Here is a 22,737-nt window from a genome sequence, read left to right as displayed (position 1 = left end):
ATTTCATATTGTCCATACTTTTTGGGTAGAAACCACTGCTTTGCCATTGTCACTACAGTGACCCTCTGCCTTCAGCTGACCTTCGTGCCTTGGGTGACTTTATGGCACATATACTCTTGGCACAGACTCGGGAACACTCCTACCACCAGCCCGAGGAAGCAGCATAGCAAGAGTTGGATGTGTGTATTGGGGGGAGTTCAAATCCAGAACCCCTCCTTTTATTCCCAGCGCTTGATCTCCCTATGTTTGGAAAGGGCTCCATTAACACACAACCCCGTGCCGTGGCCAGCAACAGTTCATGAGCTTACCAAGGTGTCCGTTATCAAAGTCACTTCTAAAGGGATCTCTGGAAGAAAACGTACTCGGAGGAAAGTAGAAATCTACCTTCTGTCGGCGATCATCTACCACCCCGTGCAAAAAAAAAAAGAAGCTTTGTGTCGAAACCACGCCCGTCGGGGCCCTCCATTGTCTCCACCCTCTATGTCTATGGCGCTGACCTGGCTGGGCCGAGCGGTGCAAGAATCGCTCGCTCCGAATTTGCAGCGTCTCGGTTAGACCGCCGGGGAGCGGCGGGCGTCGTAAGAGGGCCATTGCGACCCGATTGCCCGCATCTAAAGTATAATAGTAAGAAGAGGATCCCTACTTTACGGCTCCCTCAGTCAAAAGAGGGGAGAAAGAAAAGCTTTTTCCTCAACGGAACTGGCTTCCCGGAGCGGGATTTGCTGGATGTAGGGTGAGGATTACTGGCCTAGATGTAGGGAATGGGTATGAGGTTTCTTCCGGACGTTCAGCCTCCGCCCTCCCGTGCCTGAAAGGGCGTTGGAAAAATTCCTGTCCTTTGCCTCCCAAGCCAGCGAAGCCATCCAGGGTCCGTATATCTTTTATTCAAAGTGAAATACGCTATTAATGATAATCTGTACATTTCTTGCCCTAAACGAAGGAAATATAAAAACCTACTGCGCCTCTGGTTTGTGTTTCACCCACTTCCGAAATACTCTGTGTGTATGTGTGTGTGTCTGAAAAAATGCCCTATGTTGTTCAGCCCTGTGTCTTTATTTTCTTGATGTAGGGTAACTACTGCCTTTGTGGTAGATCACAACTTGGGTGCTTGGCCACCAAGCATGTATTTATGACAGTTGCATTGTCCTGGGGTCATGTGATCATCATTTAGGACCTTTCCAGTGAACTTTTGTCAATGTGGGAAGTTGGATTTGCTTAATGATCATGCGGTTCGCTTAACAACCATGGCAAAAAGTCATAAAATTGGGCACAACTCGCTTAACAACCATCTTGCTAGTTCCAGTTGTGGCCATAACTCAAGGACATGATTGATATGGGTTTCACAGTTTAATCATTATGACTGAACACAAGCATAATGCCCCCAAATTTTCTCCTTATTCTATCAGTTGGATAAAGAAACAGAGACATCCTTATAGAAGTGGATTGAATGTTGCCTAAGAAGGGGATTAATTGGGATCATTCACTGAAGTTGACTAATATTGAAATTTCCTTACATAGATGAGAGTATAAAGCAGGAAAATGGTGACGTGATGTCATCAAGTACTTGCATCAGATATTGGAACATGATTGATAAAAATAATGTATTTTTTACATTATAATAACATGATTTTGATGTCATTGTAGTTTGTAATAGCTGTTTATGCATCCTTTGGAAATCTGATATCTAGATATTATTCTGGTTGGTGGTATAGGAGTTAATTCCTGTTCTATTTCATTAATATATTTTTGAACAAATCACTACCAATTATGAGCCACCACTCATTTCTAATTCAAGGGAAACCAAATAATGTAGGGTTATATAAGGAGACCTGCATTATTTTAATTATCCAGAGGTCTACAGTTAGCAGACTGGAAAAATAGCTAAATTGGATAATTACTAGTTATACATATAAGTATATAAATACTTTAGTAATTTGCAAAGTTTTTAGTTTTGAAGTTGGAGAGAAATGGAGTATAACATAAACCATGTCTTTTATTATTTTGATATTTGTTACTAGGAAATTTTGGTGAAAGGAAACATTGAACCAGCTGAGCTTTCTGAAGACACCTGCAAAAACTGAAGCATTTTGATTATCATGGAGAATTACAATGTACTAATGGAACTTGGGGAAGGATCATTTGGTAGAGTCCTCTTAGTCCAGCATAAAAGCACAAGACAGAAATATGCAATGAAAGAGATAAGACTTCCCAGGGTAAATATTTCCTTCCCTAAATTCTTCTCTTTTATCCATATAAGAGCAATAGCATTTAGACCATTATACCGCTTTATAGTGCTTCACAGTCCTCTCTAAGTGGTTTACAGAGTCAGCCTATTGCCCCCAACAATCTGGCTCCTCATTTTACCCACCTCGGAAGGATGGAAGGCTGAGTCAACTTTGAGCCTGGTGGGATTCGATCTGCCAAATTGCAGTCGCTTGCAGTACTGCACTCTAACCACTGCGCCACTGAGGCTCCTACTAGTAATCCTACTAGTTAGAGCAGTGGTCCCCAACCTTTTTTATGCCGCGGCCCGGTACCGGCATCAGCTGGGCGCCGCCATCTTGTTTTGATGAAAAAGTGCTTCCGGTGAGCTTTCTACCGGAAAAGCTCACCGGAAGCACTTTTTCATCAAAGCAAGATGGCGGCGCCGCAAACCAGCGACCCGGTAGGATTTGTTCCACGGACGGTACCGGTCCATGGACCGGTGGTTGGGGACCCCTGAGTTGGAGCATTATCATACTTGTCAATTGGCTTTCAGGTGCTGGTTGTTACCCTTAAAACTCTTTATGGTTCAGGATCAAGATATCTATGGAACCACCTATTCACTAATAGTATATTGTTTGTCCAACAAGAATAATTTCCATCCAGGTATCTTTGCTTCAAGAATGCTTCCTTCAGGGATCATGGAAGCAAGCTAGTCTAACAATTTCTGGTATAAGATTGTGCCTAACCAAGTCCAGGATACCTAGGGATTATAGTTATAATTTATGTCCGGTGAGTTCATCTCAGATGGCAGATTCATAATTAGCTGATCCCCATTTAACAACTACCATTGCCTTCAGAGATTTGGTTGATGATAAAAGCATAAGACAACTTTTGCATTAGTGGTGCCCTGAACAAGGACCTTGTTGCCTCAAGAAATTGCTCTGCTCTCTTTAACTTTCTCTCTTCTGGTGGCAATGTCTTGTTAAATAACATTTTCATTTGCTTTTTATCAAATGTTTGTTTAATTTTATATACTGATTCCCTTTGCTAAATGGAATGGTTGGTTCTTTTTGATTTTTTCTCTCTTCTTGCTGCTGTAAATTTCTTTTGAAGGATGCTCCTAAATTTGTTTAAAAATATTATTTTACTATATTCATAAATATTAAACCACTTTGATGAGCAAAAGCAAAAAATATAATAAGGAAAATATAAAACAATGAGTTATCTGTTTTTACTTACAAGTAAAAGTAATATAAGTAATATATTTTTAGTCTGTCTTCAATATAGAAAAGTCCTGGAATGAATCTATAATATTGGCTAAAATGAATCATCCAAATATTGTGATGTATGCAGACTCTTTTGAAGGTAAATATGTGCATTTTAATAATTAATGTTACATGTTACAATTGCATTATTCAATTTGCTGAATTGCAAATGTCTTTTTATCTTCTTGATGTTTACTGTTTGTTACATTTCACTTGATGTAATACTAATGAATTTTAAAATTATTTAAAAATTAGCTGATGGACATTTGCATATAGTGATGGAATATTGTGATGGCGGAGATCTCCTACAAAAGATTAAATTTCAGAAGGGGAAATTGTTTCCTGAAGATATAGTAAGAATCCAAATATATTTAAATTTTTAAATAATTGAAATGGGAAACTCTGATGAATGTTGGGGTATGTGTTTAACACCTCTTGATTTATTGTTATAGTCATAACAGTAGACCAAAAATGTTTTTAAAATGGAGCTAAATACAAAGAACATAAAGTAAAAAGTAAACCGGATAACCTTATAATGATTGTGCCAGTAATCATCCCAAATCAGGAGTGTTATATCATCTTTTCCAATTAACCAGTATTATTAAATCACGTCCACTTTTGAGAGCCATGGGTCGAATTTGCTGATCTGGAAAAGTGCTCCAAACTCCTGAATTTTAGCTTCTGCAGATAAATACAGTTCTCTTTCTACAATGACACTAATATAGAGTTTCTTTATGCACTATTATGCAATCTTTTGTATCAACTTGGCAGATCAGGCAGAATTTATAACTTTTCACTTTGAAAAGTAAATATTTCAAAGAATAAATCACTTCAAAACTATTATTTTGGGGGGTTTTTTGTACATATTTTGCATGGCTGTATTTGTAAAAGATAATGGATTGTTTCGATCCTTTAGAATCTGGAAATGTACTTTACATCCTATAGATCAGTAGTCCACAACTAGCACCAGGGACCAGTTCCATGGAGAGAGGTTTTTCCATAGACGGGTGGGGGCATGGTTTCATGTGCTGCCTGCATCCCACGGATGGGGGTTCACTTGTTGCGCGGACTGGTTTTTGGCATGCTGTGGCCTGGTAGCGGTCCATGGACTGGGGACCCTGTTATAGATGGTATCCATATACAATTCTTTTGATTTCAGAATTGAATAAGAGTTTAATTAAACATTTTTAGATGCAATAAAGTATAATTTCTAGGGTGGAACATGTTGCAAGTAGTTCATAGTAATCCAATATAAAATTTCTTTGAGATTAATCAGGATCACATATAAACTAAGGAATGAATTAGGAGTAGTATTCACAGTACTAATGCAGACTAGCTGTAAAATATTTTGAAGTACCTGCTTGATTTCACATATTGTATCAAATTGTATGGCTACTGACTAATATTAGTCAGTAATATTGCTCTTTATTTCTTTTACAGTTCAGTTCATTGTCGTTTGCTGTGTTTTGTCTCTTTCCAGATACTTAAATGGTTTGCACAGATGTGTTTGGGTGTAAATTATATTCATGAGAAACATATATTGCACAGAGACATCAAATCAAAGGTAATTGGAATCTCCTCAGTAGGTTTTACTATAAAACTACCACCAGGCATTTCCTGTTTAGAATGTTGAAAACCATAAAACCACCTCTGCTATAAATTTCAGTTTAGTATTATGTTAATGGTATGTACAAATATTTATATGCATTCCTTTTTTTAATCAAACCACTCACATACCAATAACAGAGGGCACCAGTATGTTCCAAGGTAACTTTGTTCATGCTCACTGGACTCCCTTATTGACTTGACTTAAATAAAATATTATGTTAATTGAAATAAATCAGTAGTCTTCATGTTGAATACCAAGGTGCAAGCCTTTAATATCAGGGTGATCCATGCCATAAAATTCCAACTGTATAGTAGTGCAGAGAGCTGGTTGCCTTCTATAAATGAGTGTGTTATTACTGGTAATATCCACTCTGGCAGATATTCTAAATAGGCAAATATTCATTGAGCATGCTCCCTGAACATGGTCTCAAAATTCCAAAATTCCATGGCCCCAGCTTCCAGAATGGTCTGTCTCTCTTGTTTGCACCCAAGCTCACAGTCAAATGGAGGTATGTGCTTTATCCAATGAGATAAGTATAGAGATTATTTGGAGTCCATTTGTGTCAGACTCATCATCTGAAATAACTCAATTCTTTTAATGTGATTTACCAAGGGAGATTTCCATGTAGGCTGAGATGGGACATTGTGATTAATATTTGGATATAATAGTAGTAAGAGGAAGAAGAAAGCAAGGGCATCTTGGGTTCAATCCTAAAACATCCAGAGCCATTGGCATTGACAAAATGAATCAGTCAATTGCAAAAGGCAGCTTTACTAGGAACAGCTTATATTCTGCAAACAATATCTTTAACACCATCAAACAATATTCACTGCCTATCCAAGGGCCTTGAAAGGGACTCAGTGGTTGGATAAAAATGTCAGAGGCAGGGTAAACATCTGATTGATTCATTCTGTGTGATGAATCATAATAATTATATTTATTATATTTATTAATGATCCTTAATCGTCTAGAACATGGAGTTAAACATAGTGTATAATAATAGGGCCATCAAATAGGGCTGATGCTATAAATACAGATGGAAATACAGGGAGTGAAATCTGTCTAATTTCTCTTTCATAATATAGAATGTATTTCTTACACAAAATGGGAAAATAAAACTGGGAGACTTTGGATCTGCAGTTCTTCTTAAAAGGCAAGTATATGTCAAATTGTGTCTAGAAATTTGTTCTGACGTTTTTTTTAAAAAACAACAACAACCCTAATGGCTGGTTGCTGTTGGATTATTTATCTGTTCATCACTAACATATTTGTTTTTGGACTAGCCCCATGGCATATGTTTGTTCATATGTAGGAACCCCTTACTATGTGCCTCCAGAAATTTGGGAGAATATGCCATACAACAATAAAAGGTAAGAATTAATCGAAGCGTATAAGAATCTTGATTTTAAAACTCTGTAATATTGGAGAACTAATGGAAAAATTGTATACAGTGCTCACAACTTGCGAACATTACTCAGTTTACAAACATGATTCAAAACTAAATATTTTATGCACTTCTTTAAAAATATTTTTAAAATAATGTAAGTAAGGGGAGTGTATTCCATGCAAAAGGTAACTTCTTAAGGCAGTTTTTAATAATCTCAAATCTGGGGAGATCCTTATAGCATGTTAGAGTTAGTGCCCCCTGAAATTTAGAAACGGTTATATATGTATCTTGCTCATGTGAAGTGGAATCTGACTGCTCAAGAAAACATTCTTGGGTGGAACAGACAGATCCTGTTGTTTAAATGACTAAGTGCATGTTTACAGCCCATAAATAGGAACTCCCCTTTGGAGAAACCATTTAGCAAGTTAGTATTTTGAGTTTTTCTCTCCATCTATTAACTTTTGTTATGTTATTGATCAATCTTTTAATTGGTGATAATAACAACAGGTTTGATTTGATTCCAACAAATGATAATAATCAAGTGATCCTCTAAATAAAAGAATTGATTAATTAATAGCAACCTTCCTTTCCTACATTTAAGAGACTAGGCTGCCAATAAAAGAATCAGTAGCACGGGAGAAAACTATAATACAGTACAACACTCAAACGTTACTATCTGGAATGTTGGCAGCAAGATACTAAAATGATATTTACATCCCCCCCACAAATAAACTTAGTAGGAATGGTGCTGCTTCTGAAAAAAATAAACTCAGTCTCACTCAGGAAGAATTCTGATATTGAAAATAGTAGCATTAATTAACTTACGTCCTCGTAAGAAACTGGGCATGATAAGATTTTCTCTTCACTTTCCCCATGCTGTCCTTCGAATAGCTCAGCCTTGTTCTGTTCGGATCAGGACTGAGCTCACTTGTCATCGTGTCTAGTTGCATTTTAATTTCAACATATAACAAGTTGATTTGCTATTGGAGAAAAACAGACGTAACATTTTGGTAGGATTCAAGAGCCTATTTAACATGTCCTTCTGTTTTCTGATTCACTCTCCCAGTTTGTTCTCCTTAGATTTTAGTTCAGCAACCCCTGCTTCCTACAATTCTTTATTATGTTATGTTAAACTCTTGTTGTGATACAACAATTAGGTAGAACTGCCTCAACACTACAATACATGTTTATGTAGTACCTGACATTCTATCTGACATAGCTATTTTTAATTCCTCACATAGCACTTTAGCAACAAAAAAGGAAAAAAAAATCCCTCCTAACTTATTTTTAGCAAATGTCATGCTAATTATACTCTCAAGCTAACATTTAATCTTGCTTTTTTTTTTTTTAGTGATATTTGGTCTCTGGGCTGTGTTTTATATGAGCTGTGCACCTTAAAACATCCAGTGAGTATTCTTTTTTATGTTTTATTTCCAGAAAAATATGCAGTTCCTATGTGCTTTCCCCCTGCGAGCAACACTTAATTTTGTAACAAATACATACTAGAATGTGTTATAGAACAACATAATGTAGCTCGATCTAATGACACTAATAATTAGCCCTGTAGGCCACATAGTAAACATAACTGAGATTGAAAATAAAAAAAAATACAGTATAAATGACAGGTTTCATATCAGAGATGAAAACAAATCTCAACTTCCCAGAGACTAAATCCCACATTTAGTATGTTTCTGGGCAGAAATCTCATTGATCTGAAATACCTAGATTATTTTTTATTTTCGAGAAAAATGAAATCAAATAACAGAAAATATGTGCCAATTGCAGGAACAGCTTTTAAAGCCCGTGTGCTGCATAGGTCTGTGCTCCAAAAATTAAGAGTCTCGTTAAACTAAATTTTAATTTCATTTAAAAATTAAGAATTCTTGGCTTTTTTCCTCATACTCAAGATTATGAAAGGCTTCTGGGTGATGTTGATAAAAATGGTTTACCCAAGCTTAGGAATCACTGGTTCCTGTTGCACTGCATTTATTCCCGACCATAGAATTCTTACTTCTAATGTATCATGCACTCTTAGATCATTCACATGAATTGTGCAAAGATGATATGAATTAATTTTTGTAGAGTTTTTTTTAATAAATTAAAAATGTTAGTACTTATTAAGCTGTATGTTTTCCCCGTATTTGTTAAATTTAGTTTCAGGCTAAGAGTTGGAAACATCTTATACTTAAGACATGTAAAGGATACTACAATCCACTTCCATCACACTATAGCTATGAACTTCACTATTTAATAAAGCAGATGTTCAAGATGAATCCCAAATACCGTCCATCAGCTAGTACAATTCTTGCAAGAAAATGTCTGGCAAAATGTATTGGACAATCTTCACTACCAGAGGTAATAGCATATAAATGAATATTGTATTTGGGTCAGAAGTAGGAACAGTGTTTCATGTCTCGTGGGCTCACTTGCTGTACCTAGTGACAGCTCTTTAGAAAGCTACAGCTTTTCCTTGGCAGATACTGTGGCTACAGTCATTCCCATAAATGTGAGTTAAGGAAGCACTGCCTTTGTAGGATCTCCTTTCTCCAAGTTTCTTCTCCAAAGGTATCACATGGACATATCAAGGCATGCCCAAATTACCCATCCCACTGCATACTGGACCAGCTGTAGTTTCCATGAAGTCTCCAAGGACAGTCCCACATGGAGAGCATTACATTAGTCTAACTGTGAGATGACTAGCGTATGGGTTACTGTTTGAAGAGCCTCCCAATCTCGAAAGAAGGATATCTGATGCACTGGTAGTAGTTGGGCTGAGGCCCCGTTGGCCACAACTACCACCTGATTTTTGAGCAGGAACTATGAGATAACTCCAGATTGAGGAGCACTCTTAAATGGGGAAGTGCAACTCAACCCAAATCTAAAAATGAAAAGTCTCCAGATTTTGGGGAGTGGGGTGGGGTGGGGGGCAAAAATCCACAGTCATTTCGTTTTCACAAGATTGAGCATATCTGTGTCTCCACATCCAGACCCATACAAATTTCAGTTATAGGTCATTGACGGCAGCACTTGGCCTGCTCAAGATCAAGGCAAACAATTTGTGTCATCCACATATTGATGATAGCAGTCCCCAAACTAACAGATGACATCCCCCAGGGTTTTCTGGTAGAAGTTAATAGGAGGCGAGAGTGCATCAAGCTTTGAGGCATCCCACAGATGAGTGCTCATTATGCGACTTCTCCCCCTTGCTTACACTGACTGGAATTGACCACCAAGAAAGAAAACCCATTATAATGTGCTACCCATAATTCCCAAACCATGCAGCTGATGCAGAAGGATACTGTGATTGAGGATATTGAAAGCCACTGAGAAGTCACAAGGATGGACATACCACCATTCCAGCGTCATTAGATGCTATCAGCAATGTGACTAATGCCATCTCCATACTGAATCCACCCTAAAACTTGGCTGAAATAGACCCAGATAATTGGCTCCCTTCTAACCACTGGTCAACAAATGTCCTTAAAAGGATTGATAATTATCCCAAATCACCAAGGCTAAAGATGGCTTTTTGAGGAGGGAGAACACTACTAGCTTTTACAAAATTGAAAAAAAAAAAACCCACTTTTTTCTGAAAGAAGCTTATACAACTGTGTGCACTTGGGCAACCGGGTACCTCCCAAATAGTCTTAGCAGCCCAGGAGGGGCCTAGGTCTATCAAGCAGGTAATGGTCCTCGTTGTTTAGAGCAGGAGTCTCCAACCTTGGCCACTTTAAGCCTGGCGAACTTTTAACTCCCAGAAGCTTTGCTGGCTGGGGAATTCTGGGAGTTGAAAGTCCTCCAGGCTTAAAGTGGCCAAGGTTGGAGACCCCTGGTTTAGAGGATCCTGCGACATCACTATTTGATGTCAAATAATGTGTGACATCAGAGTCACACACTGTTTCATCCTAGATAATTTCACAAGAGGCACTTCAAATGGACTAAGCGGCAGTGGCCCCCAACCTTTTTTGTGCCACGGCCCGGTACCGGCATCACAAAATGATCCGCGGCCCAGTACCGGAATCAGCACGCATAACAAGGCAAGGCGAGCCAAGCGACCGGTCAGCCAGCTGTCCCCCGCTTCTCCCCGCCACCTTCAACTCCTCCTTTGTACCTTTTTTGTGCTTTTTTTATCTCCTCCGCCATCGGGACGGCTCTTCGTTCGAAGCCGCCCCCCCCTTCGATGAAACTAAGGCGCAAGGATTCCTTCAGGACCCAAACGCCGCTTTCCAACCGGAAAAGCTCACCCGGAAGCACTTTCTGTCGAAACAAGATGGCGGCGCCCAGCAAACCGGTGGCTCGGTAGAAAATGATCCACGGACCGGTAGCGGTCCGGGGCCCGGTGGTTGGGGACCCCTGGACTAGCCCATTCAGAATTCAACTCTGAGCATACCTGATAATTAGAGCATTCTTCACAGTGTCCCTGCTGTTATTTCTGTAACCCAACCCTCCCCAGCAAGATCACAGTATCTTAAACTGTGCTGGTGGATAATTATTCACCATTCTAATCACCACAGCATAATCCTGAGTATGGACTTTTATGTTCAATCAGACCTTGTCTTTCTCCAACAGTACTTCAGGAATCTATTCCAGCACTTCATTTCCTTAAACCAAATCATTCTTTTTTACAGTGAAATGTCACTTGGCATTTGAGATCAAGACTCTTTTTTGTGTGTTTGACAGCATACAGTTTAATTACTAAAGAGTTGGTACTCATAAATGTTTTTAATCCCCCCTCCCGCTAAAAAAGGGATGTATTTAAATGACTTTTTCCAACAGAACATATTTTTCTTTCCTGATTTTCCTGAGAGTATAGATTTCCCCCCCTTTGTCTTATTCATATGCAGCTTTTACATCTGCTCGAGAGTTTTAAGGATCATCCTGAGGCAAATATAGTGACCGTATGTGGAGTGAACATAAGAGCACAGGAAAGTCCTGTTATGTAAATGGATGCTTACTCATATAATATTGAGTATAGTATGATTCCCAACTTTAGTTAGGTTGTTCAGTTAATATTGATATCTTAATCTTAAGAAGGAGGATGGCACGTATGCAGGAAGCAAGAATTCAAAGACAGAAGTCATATCCAAGAACTTCAGTGAAATGGAATTGAAGAAAACAAGTGTGGATGAAAAAGGTACACGTTGAATTCAGAAATGATCTGTTTGGAGACCATGGTCTGAGATTAGTTTTCATAAGGTTGTGTGGCTTACACCACCGGTGTAATTAAAGCTTTTCTGACGAGGCAGTCCTAGGAACGTTTATCAGAATTCAGTGAGACTTGCTACTGGGTAGGATTGCACTTTCAAACAATAAAGAAGATCAGTGTGTATACCATAGTGGAGATTTTTTCAACACCTTTACCTTAAGGTTCTAAATATAGTCTTTACTTACGAATAAAGGCGGATATACCTGTCACAGGATGATATTGCAGGATCCAGTTTGAGGTGGTCATTGGGACCAGACCCAGATTCTCCAACTTCTGCTAGAGAGAAGTTCCCTGAAGATGGGCTCCAACACGAGTCCAAAAGCTCGGAAGACTAAAACGTTGTTCCCAGTGACAGACCCAGACTGGATCCTGCAATAGTCTTTACTTTCTTAGATTTTCATGTTTGAAACTTTTTTTTATTATGGGGGCAGGGTTATAGAAGATGAAATCTGAATTGTGTGAGCCAAAGATTGTTCAACAGGAATTTCTTCTCTACTTCCTGAAGATATCTGTGCTTTTCCAATACATTCTTGAAAGTCTGAAATAGTACAGATAAGAACAACTTCTATTGTCAGGCATTTCTCTGGTCTTTTAGAGTTGCCATCTATGATATTAGGGTTGGGTTAGGAATGTCCTGGATACCATCACAAATAGTCAGGCTGATATTTTTGGCTCCTTTTTGTGCTTTAGATTTTAAAGGCGGAAATAGGAGAAGGAGACAGTGCTATCGTTATTATGCCTAAAATTAGACCACAAAATTTGGCCATTTTGTTTCCAGTCAATGGCAAGATACTAGATCCTGGGAGTCCACAAATAGGATACTGGAACTACCTCTACCTTAGAAGCAGGTTGGTAGGAAATAAGGGCTATTATGAAAAAAAAAATCACTGATCTTTCTGCAAAACCATTCTTTTTCAAGGGCTTAACCACATTTCAGCCATACAAAATACTATACCGATTGTTGGAGTCAATGAATATTTGAGGATTCTACCAATTTTTCCTAAAACATTTATTTAAAAGGTTTTCCCAAATACTGTATTTTTTTTTCCAGAACCTCATAGACAAAAATGGGAAAAAGGAAGATGCAGTACGGTGATCAAAATTTTAGAAAATGCTTCTTTACTTTCTTCCAGTATTGCATCCAAGGAGGACACAGGTAAGATAATATGCATGTCTATTTGCATATTTTATATTATTTGCCATTAGAGACATTTTTAAAGATGGTACTCTTCCCCCACGCCTGCCCCAATAATCTCAATTTGTGTAAGAGACAATGAATGAGAAGAACTAGTTGGATGTTGAATGAGAAACTGTCAGGGCTATATTCTTAGCACAGAGAGAGAATACAGATGAAATAATCGGTAGGTTTGTCCCATAGGAGACATCTTCAGCCAAACTCTACTGGAATTACCATTTTTGACTTGTATATTTTTTATGTCAGTGTGGAACATATGGAAAGAGAAATAGGTTCCACAAACTGTGGGTGAAGAATCCTAAATCTACAAAATATTAAAAAAGCTGGGACAAAAGGATATAATTTGAAAGGTGTGAGGGGAAACCAGAGGAAAAAAGAGTTTTATGTTTGATTAATTAGATAATTCTGCATTTAGGTTGTCCAGAATGTTTTACTAATTTATCTGGAAACAGTTTTTGCCCTGATCTGAGAGAATGATGCCAGACACCAGAATGGTGGGAATGGTATTAGAAACTGACTCCAGAAAACCATGTCAGTTTTATATTGATGCTGTCTTCCCAAATCTAGGTGGCTTTGTGATTTGCTTGCTTTAGTGTAGTTTGTTCCCAACTTCTCTGCTACTTTTGGTACCTTTTGGGGAGGACAGAAACCAAGATTAGAAGATGCTAATTCTCAAAGAATTCAGAAAGATTGGATTCATTCTAAACTGAGATTGATGGTTGTTATCCCTTTTTGATGATATATACTGTGGACAGTAGGCAGGGCAGACACAGGTCATCTCTGTATGTAAAAATCTTGAACTGGGCTTCACTGATTGATGTGTTACAAACAAGACCTTAATGATTATTTAGATTGACTATCTCACCACAGGCCATAAATAGTCTCTTAGAGGTTCAGCACTAACCATTAAAAGGTGAGTCTGTTTGAATACTGTACATTATCCGAGAGCCCATTTAGAGCTTTTCAAACATTTGTGATTGAAACAAATAGTAAGAAAATATAGTTGCATATAGTAGTTGTACATTTATAATTGCAGTTTCAAGATCTGTGCCATAGAGCTGCATCATATGTTGATTTATTTCATTTTGGGGGTTTTTGATCACTTTTTGTTTTTCTATACAATCCTCAGATTTTCTATGCTCAAAAACCTTTTGTGAGACTCGCAGGAGTCTTCTCCAGCACCGTAGTTCAAAGGCCTCAATTCTATAAGTCTTCCTTATAGTCCAACTTTCACACTCATACATTGCAATTGGGAAAACCGTAGCCTTAGCTATACGCTCTTTTGTTGGCAGAGTGATGTCTCTGTTTTTAGTATGCTGTCTAAATTTGCCATAGCTTCCTCCCCAGGAGCAAGTGTCTTTTAATTTCTTGGCTGTAGTCCCCATCTGCAGTGATCTTGGAGCCCAGGAAAATAAAATCTGTCACTATCTCCATTTCTTCCACATCTATTTGCCAGGAATTGAGAGGGCCGGATGCCATGGTCTTAGTTTTCTTAATATTGTGTAAAGTGTGCTTTCTTTCAAAAGATAAAAATGCTACAAATATATACCTTGGCATGGGTTCATTAAACATACAGTAGCTAAATAAATTGAATGTTGAATTGAATGTTTGGCTTGCCCACCACCAAAATGAGAATTACTGGTTTAAAAAAAAGTGTTTCATTTTTTGTAGTCTTAAGTTTATTTATGGTATGTAGTGTTATAACATTCTTTTTGGAAGGTGTTTGGAAGGCAATAGTTTAAGGTGTTTATTTTAAGTTCTGTAGTTTGAGATAGGAAAAAGGATAATTGCTCCAGTAATACTATATTTCTCTTCTTTTAATTAGGTGGCTGTGTGAGAAAATATGATGAAAATGTCAAACGTAAACAGTGGAATAAGGAACCTTCACAGACTTTGATGAATATTCTTGACAATGCTGATGTTAGCTTAGCTTTTAAGACATACACAATCCACAAAGCAGGTGAATCTTTTCCCCCCATCGTAGCGAGAGGTTCACTTCACTGTTCTTAGAATGTGATCATGGATATGTGCTTTTAGCATGTGATGTTCATGGTTTGGAGATTGGGAAGGTCTGACAAAAATGAAATTAAAGTTTTTAAAAGTTTCAGTGAATCAGCATAGCTACTATGGATTCTGGCTTTGAATTCTCTGGATGGCACCTTCAGTTCTTGCTGTTCCCGAATGAACTGGTCTACTTGCTGTCACTACCTTCTGAGGTTTCTAGGATAAGTTTGGTGCTAAGTCTCAGTGTGAACTAGAGTTAGCTGGTGGTTTTAGTAGATTTGCAGGCAATGGGGATTATAAATGCTCTGGATAGGAGATGTAAAGAGCAGGTGGGGGGAGGGTTTTACCTTAGCTATAAAGTGCTTGTTTGGTTGTTTCTTTTCATGTGCTCATTGATTTCTCCTCATGAAAATGGAGAATCAAACTGATGGTGGATGAGGAGATAGTTGGAATTGGCAGGTTGTACTTAAGTGCTATGTGAAAAAATAAGGAGCAAGACATAGTTTTATTGACTTCCTTACTGATTTTTAAAATATCTGAATAGAATATTTGCACTGATTTTTAAATATTAAAGTTTCAGATGACCTACTGAGAGGACCACTCACAGGAGAGAACGATGCATCTGATGAACCAGATGGTGAAACTTTTATGGAGGATGCAGAGAGACTTGAACCTAGATCAGATGAAGAGGACACGTATGTTGAAATACAGTGTGAAAAACTAATCATTTGAATTCTTTTCTATTTTTTAAACATGTCTCATAAAAAGTCCAATTGTAGCTTCATGCCATTTTTCAATTGTCGGCTGTATTTATCTACTTTCTCATCAGATTCCCCCAACTCTATCTGTCTCCCCCTTGCCCTCCAATTCTGCTTCAATCAGCAGAAGTCTTGTCCCTCCATGTGACATTCCTAATTCAGTTTAGGAGCAGGTATACTATAACGTGGAACCAATTCTGAAATAAGTTCTCAAATAAGCAGATGGGCAGAATTAAACACAGAACATAAATATTTCTTTCAGACATTCAAAGCTTTTCCCAGAGAAAAGAACCTTTATTTTACAAGCACATATTATATATGCTTTTTGACTGTAATGGACAACAGAATAGATTGTACAGAAGAATTATAGAATTTATAGAATAATTTTAATGGTAAAAATACCCCCTGGGAGTCCTGAGGGTTTCTAATCAGAAAATATACGTATTCAGTAGTTACGGATTTCTTTAAATGATAATCCCTCTTTTCTCCTCTTAATTGTTCTTTATATTTTTTTATAGGGATTTTGAAGCAGAAGATGATCCAGACTGGATTTCTGAATTGCAAAAGATGGAACTGAAGAAAGAACTACCAATACATAATCCAGTATCAGTGCAAAAATATTGCTGAACCATTTCAGAAACTAGCAGCAACAAGCTAATTGATACATAATGATTTCACACATATTTCTTTGAGGAAGAAAATTTAATTTGGGATATTTTTTGATAGGTATAGCAATTACATTCTTCTTAAAGATACTAAAATAAACATTTTTACCCAGAATTTTTTATTCCATATAGAAATATTCTGTCAAAATCGGAAATACGTCAAAATCAGAAATACACTGTATTAGAGGACCGACTAGGATTAGCACAGTCTGAGATATAGAGAGCAAGATATGACTTTCATGTTGTTCAGTGGTGCAATTCAAAAATTCCCAAGCCATGCCCATGGTTCTGTGGGCATGGCTTGATGGGCGTGGCAGGGGAAGGATACTGTAAAATCTCCAGTCAGAGGTGGTATTTGCCAGTTCTCCAAACTAATCAAAATTTCCACTACTGGTTCTCCAGAACTGGTCAGAACCTGCTGAATACCACCTCTGATGTTGTTCCTCTCTGTCTTTTCATATTCCTGGGCCTTTGGGAGTGCCGGAGGGAAGATTGAGACTGGATTTCAGAATATGGCAAAATCTAGATAAAAATTAGCATTAATTATATCTCATCTTTTTATTTATGTGTTTTGCAATTGTTAATAAACTTGCTCATTTCAAATCTTCCTAATTTCCAAAATGATATGTCTTTCCTCAGTGTGATTTCAGGAGCTGTGACTTTCATCTATTTCTGCTTCTTGTGGTTCAGTTATATAATTTATATTCATTGAATGCAGTTAGGGAGCTGGTGCTATTTATCCCAGTCCCAGACAGGAAACCTAAGGAGGACTTAAACAGTTGGTTCTCAACAGGATAGATGTTGGCAGCATAATCACCAAGCAAACAACCCTGCCATTACAGTGGTGTCCTATCAGGATTTTTGCAAAGGAATCTAGTTATCCCTCCACAGTCTGCCTATTTGTTTATTTCAAACATTTATATAGCTTCTCATCTTATATTAAACAGCTTACAGTTAATAAATAAACAAAGTATTATTAAATAAATACAATTAGTATGTAATTTTATTTATGAGCATGTAGTTTTACTTATATATTTAATAATACATTATTTAATTTACTATAGTTATCTTAAAATATCCACAATTAGTGCTGATCATCAAATTTATATGTTAAATTTAATCTAGTAAAAACCACACTTTCAGACTCTTAATGTATTTTCCTTAAACAGGATCTTAGTAGATGTGTTAAATTTCTTTCCATCTTAGGCAGCCTAGTTGATCAATCTGGGTATGAATTATGGAAGAGAATTGGAATAGATATGTTAACTTTAGAAACAATCTATATAAGCCATGTCAAAATTACATATTCCTACTGTTAGGCAATAGAAAGTGGCTAAATTTGTTTAATGTACATAAAAAAATGCATCATGTAATTGTACATATGTTATCATTTGTCCCCTCCCATAGATGATCATGCTTAGACATTGTCCCTTGATATAAAAACTTGTGGTGTAAGTCTGAAAATGTTATAACAATACTTTCAAATCATTACTTTACACAATTGGTAAACTGCTATATGTGTTTTAATATATTTTAGTGATGGTTATGGAGAGGGATTGTTTTTGTTAAGATACTACCTAATAGAAAAAAATCTCAGTGAGGCTCAAGCATGCAACGCATAAAAGATTCAATATAAATGATTTTATGGTGACCCCAAAACCTAAACCTCTGTTATCTTGCATATGAAAGTTCATGTTTATTGAGATTTTTTACTGAAGTGTACTGGTTGTTATCTGCTAAAAAGATGTCAGTGAAAAGGATACAAAGCTAAAAATCTCTTTTTGGGGGGATACTTTCAAGTACCAAAGTATGTGTTTAACAAAAAATACATAATTTTTCATACAGAATGTTATACTTTAGGGATTATATTCATTTTATATTAATTGAAAATGCTACACTAGTAAAAACTCCAATAAATGTTACAGCTTTTGAAAAATGTTTTTCTGCCAGAGGCTCCCCCCCAAGATACCTAATGAGAAAAAGAAATATATTCTGATGAAATTTTTAAAGTGTCTCCCAGCTTTGGTGACTTCCAGATGTGAAGGTGCTTGGCAAGCAGAGCATTGTCTAGAATTCTTCCAGCTGAAATAAGACTTTCAATTATCTGGGAATAAATCCATATTAAACCAGTCAAACTTTTAGTAGATATTCACAGCGTAGCTTGGCTAAAGCAACATTCTGCCCTGTGTGTTTTAGGATTCTTGTTCTGTGTGGTTATTACGAAAGTATGAAGGAATTGGAAAGTTGGGGGGGGTGTCAACGCGAGGAGGTGATGTGCAAACTCTACAAAGTTGTCCTTCTGCCTGACACCTATTAGTTCTTTTCGACTACTGTGCATAATAGAACCATGCTGAAGAGGGATGATGGGAGCTGTAGTTTTAACACTCTGAAAGGCGTCAGATTGCGGGAGCCTGCAGAAACCGATCCGTAACCCGGGCAATAGGGCGGGGTGTAAAGAAAACACGCCTCCGCGGGCGCTGAAGAAGCTGCCGCTTCCACCGTCTGTGCAACTTAAGGTAGTTTAGGCGGTATAATAAGTTGATATTTTCGGTTCTGGAGGACTATTCCTTTCCCGCCCCCCCTTTTCAAGGGCGCAGCAAAAGCGTCCCGCCAGCGGGTTAATGGCGGAGAGAATAGAGCTGCGGAGCTCGGGCAGGCAAGGGAATCTCCGCGCGCGCGTCGGTTCTGTTTCCTTGGCAACGGAGAAGCGGAAGTGCTGAAAAAGGCGGGGAAGTTCCCCGCCTCCTTGCAGAGGGAAAGGGATCCTGTAAGCTTCACTCTTAATGAGGTTGTCAGCTCAAAACTGACATAGGTTTGCTCAGAAGTAAACCTCAGTAGATAACTGGGGCTTACTCCTGAGTAAAGCGTGTGGAAAGTTGTGTAGCCTGCATCCATGTTAAGGCGCTTCAGAGTAAGCAAATTGCTTAGTATTTATCAGTCTATTACCGAACTGCCACTCGCCTCGAATTCACATCTGCATGATTGCGTAGGATCCTCACTTCTAGAGAAAAGAGAGCAAGGGATCCGCTTTCTAGAGATACTCTGAGTCCGCTTGGAAAGGAATTAGGAACAATTTAAATAACCAGTCCAAGGTTATATACAGTATATTTGCATGTAGTTTTTCTTCTGCCATGGAACTTGCATGCAGATCCTAAGCTGTCTTCCATCTGGATCCAGCCACAAACCAAGGATCTGTTAAATAAGCCAGACAGCTGCCTTTTCCAACCTGGTGCCATCCGATGAGTTAGAATGTAGCTTCCATTTCCCCAGAAGCTAACAGATAACATAGTCAGAGTTGGAAGGGACCTTGTAGGTCATCTAGTCCAACCCCCTGCCCAAGCAGGAGACCCTACACCATTTCTGACAGATGGCAGTCCAATCTCTTCTTGAAAGTCTCAAGTGATGGCGCTCCCATAAGAAAGTTTCTCCTTATTTCCAGGTTAAAGAAGAGAAAATGATAGAAGAACATCTCTAGGATACAAGATTGGGAAAGGCTGTAGCCATAGGCTACAAACAGGGTGATTGATTTTCACGTATAACACATTTTCATCCTTGAAGTTCAAAAATTCTGTTATTTCATGCATGGACATTTCATAATAATTCATCTGAAATGATTATAATTTCCTGTTTTGTGACTGCTTCATTTAAAAGGATAGGGATACTTCTCTTTCAGTTGTGAGTATCTGACCAAGAAAAATAGATATTAAATTTTTTAAAAGAAAAAAAATATACAATGGAAAATTAAAGGTTACACCTTGAAGTAAAGTTTCATATTTAAATATTAAGTACTACATTCTTTTTGTTTTTGATGTTTCTCCAAAACTCAGGATTATGGATAATTATGTAATAATTAAAATGATTGGAGAAGGAGCATTTGGCAAAATATTCTTAGCCAGAAAAAAAGAGGATAATCAACAATGTGTTATCAAGGAGATCAATTTAACTAAGGTAATATCTTTTATAATAGTTTTATGTAGCAAGTTAATGTTTGGTCCAAGGTGAAGATGGCAATTAGATAGAAAGATCTGCCTAATGGCAGCAACAGTACCATTAGCAATATTTTAGACAGCTTAGAATTTGTTTGAATATTTGACATAGGATTAAGGTTAAGTTCTGAAGAAGCATTTTTAATAGCTTTGCAGGAATGAAAGTAAGTTTGTCTTATCTGTGAGTGCTAGTGATAATAAATTCAATGTGTTATTTAGTCCAAATGCTATTGCTGTTTCTGAGGTTCCATGACAATTTAAAGTTCTAAAAATATTATGTGTAGCCCTTTAAGGAAGTAGTCCATTTCTTAAAGGATGTTGAAAGAAAGTGATGAAATGTGTTATAGTAACTTTTTAGTAACTTTTAATTGTGAAATGATGTTAGTATAACAAAAAAATTGCTTCACATTAATTCCCAAGTTCACATTAAAACAAGAACTTTTATTGGAAATGTTTGTTCAGAGGTCCTCAATTTAAGGAAAATTACACTAAGCTGCATTCAGAATTGTTTAAATATTTTTGTGGTATTCCTATAAAGTCACATAAACAATAACTTGTGTTGCACTCTTTTTAAATAAATAAAGATGCCAGGGAAGGAAAAAGAATCATCTCAAAAAGAAGCAACTCTTCTAGCCAAGATGAAGCATCCTAATATTGTAGCTTTCTACACTTCCCTTCAAGGTATCATTCTGATCTATAGCTACAGGTAGTCCTCGACTTACAACAGTTCATTTAGTGACCATTCTAAGTTACAAGGGCACTAAAAATGTCTCATGACCATTTTTCCCATGATCATGTGATCAAAATTCAAACTCTTAGCAACTGTCATATTTATGACAGTTGCAATTTATGATGGGTCACCTTTTGTGACCTTCCAACAAGCAAAGTCAATGGGGAAGCCACATTCATTTAACAACCATGTTCCTAACTTAACAACTGCCATGATTCTCTTAACAAATGTGGCAAGAAAGGTTGTAAAATTCACAACAAATATCTCTCTTAGCAACAGAAGTTTTGGGCTCAGTTGTCATAAGTCGAGGACCTGTATTTTGGCTAACTCTTAGAATAGAGCAACAATAAATAGCTGCTTCTAAAATTTCGTCTTTTGAAAGGCACGCAAGTACTTTCTGCCCAAAACTTTAAAAACCAGGTTTTGGAGATTGTTTCTTTGAGTTTATATATGTATGTATGTATGTATTTCCTTTTATTTTCCTGTGGGGACTAATGTGATATTCATGATCATTGTTAAGATTGCTTGGTTGGCTTTCACTTCACTTTGGTAGTTTTTAACTATTATTTTTATAACCTATAAGCCAATAAAGAGTGATATGAGTTCAGTGGGGTAGAGTAATAATACCTTATTTTGCTTCTAGTTACCTAATGCCATGTATGTTTACATGAAGAGTGTTGAGGAGATGAGTATGGTATCTACCTGCAAAAGGAAACATTAAAGAGCCCCTTATTACATTAAATACAGAATATTAGCAGATGTCACTTATAACTTTGGGGTAGAGGCATTTAGCCATTTTAGCCTGAGGTCAAGAAGCAGATAACTTTAGAGATCACAGGGCAGTCCCATTGACTAAGTAACGGTCCACACTCCTCTCCGGATCTCTCTCTTGATGAGACTTAAGGACCTGGGTTTCTTTTAGATCAATATTTTTACACCTTGGGGAAATACTAAACAGCTATGGCTCTGAAAATGTATGTGTGCGAGTATGTATATTGCAGAATCAAAGTTGCATGCCTCAAATGCAAAATATGCTGTTAATATTAGCAGCAGGCTTTGTCTTCATATCCTCCATGTGAGCTTTTCAGTTGCATCATCAGCCAGGGTAGGAAATAAAATACTAGACAAGGTGGACTTTTGATCAAATCTAGCAGGATTCTCCCTTTGTTTTATATTGTATTCTTTAAGTGACTCAAGACCTAAGTTATTATGTTTTTAGAGAAAAATAACTTGTATATTATGATGGAATATTGCGATGGAGGTGACCTAATGAAGAGAATAAATATGCAACATGGAGTGCTGTTTGATGAGGATAAGGTAAGTTTGTAATTCGAGGAATATTTTCACTTTATTTATATTCTCTTCATTGTTCATCACAGCAAAGCATTCAAAGTGGAGACTCTGGCTTACATCGTGTTTTATTTATTTTTTATGTTATCATGTAATTATGCTTTAATAAGATAGAATTCCACATAATGTATTTACGTGAAAGGAAGATAAGCCAAAATTTAGGACAGATTCCACAATTAATAGAAGATGATGCAAATACAATAGATTAAAAACCTTGGGCACTGCTGGGTATTTCTAACTTTGTCAGCTCCAAGATTGCATACTTCAAATGTGTTTCATTCGTAATACCGTAAAATAATGCTGATGAAAGGATAAGGCAGCCTTGCCCAACCAGGTGCTCTTCAGTAGGATTACCAGCTCCATCTGAAACCAATTCT

The 22,737-nt window shown here is 37.3% G+C and overlaps 2 protein-coding genes across 16 annotated transcripts in view; both read left to right on the top strand.

The window, feature by feature from the left end:
• The first annotated feature begins 445 nt into the window (after positions 1–445).
• On the top strand, positions 446–16,901 carry NEK3 (NIMA related kinase 3). 13 transcript variants are annotated; one of them, XM_026668604.2, is made up of 15 exons: positions 446–868; positions 1,519–1,560; positions 2,019–2,213; positions 3,477–3,570; positions 3,726–3,823; positions 4,951–5,034; positions 6,165–6,232; positions 6,363–6,449; positions 7,818–7,872; positions 8,621–8,821; positions 11,498–11,600; positions 12,724–12,828; positions 14,693–14,827; positions 15,446–15,566; positions 16,148–16,901. In XM_026668604.2, the coding sequence occupies exons 3-15, from the start codon at positions 2,097–2,099 to the stop codon at positions 16,254–16,256; spliced, it is 1,377 nt and encodes a 458-aa protein (XP_026524389.1). In that variant the 5' UTR covers positions 446–868; positions 1,519–1,560; positions 2,019–2,096; the 3' UTR covers positions 16,257–16,901. The 13 variants fall into 13 exon arrangements, with proteins under 13 accessions (XP_026524389.1, XP_087803749.1, XP_087803714.1 ...); XM_087947592.1 differs by having other exon boundaries at positions 475–733; positions 11,501–11,600; XM_026668602.2 differs by having other exon boundaries at positions 476–733.
• Positions 16,902–18,748: 1,847 nt separating this feature from the next.
• The window catches only part of NEK5 (NIMA related kinase 5), a 37,780-nt gene continuing 33,791 nt past the window's right edge, over positions 18,749–22,737 (top strand). For 2 of the 3 annotated variants that reach the window (XM_087947533.1, XM_087947525.1), the window contains exons 1-4: positions 18,749–18,810; positions 20,122–20,242; positions 20,865–20,961; positions 22,230–22,327. In XM_087947533.1, coding sequence (XP_087803659.1) covers positions 20,126–20,242; positions 20,865–20,961; positions 22,230–22,327 — 312 coding nt within the window. In that variant the 5' untranslated portion in view covers positions 18,749–18,810; positions 20,122–20,125. Of the gene's footprint in view, positions 18,811–20,121; positions 20,243–20,864; positions 20,962–22,229; positions 22,328–22,737 lie in introns of those variants that run through there. The other variant, XM_087947542.1, reaches the window with a different exon arrangement.

This window comes from Notechis scutatus, chromosome 1, assembly GCF_049901735.1.
Source record: "Notechis scutatus isolate UNSWTSFEM ecotype Mainland chromosome 1, rNotScu1.2, whole genome shotgun sequence".
Classification (NCBI taxonomy): Eukaryota; Metazoa; Chordata; class Lepidosauria; order Squamata; family Elapidae; genus Notechis; species Notechis scutatus.
Note: the sequence above shows the minus strand (reverse complement) of the source record. Positions and strands in the feature narration are given on the sequence as shown.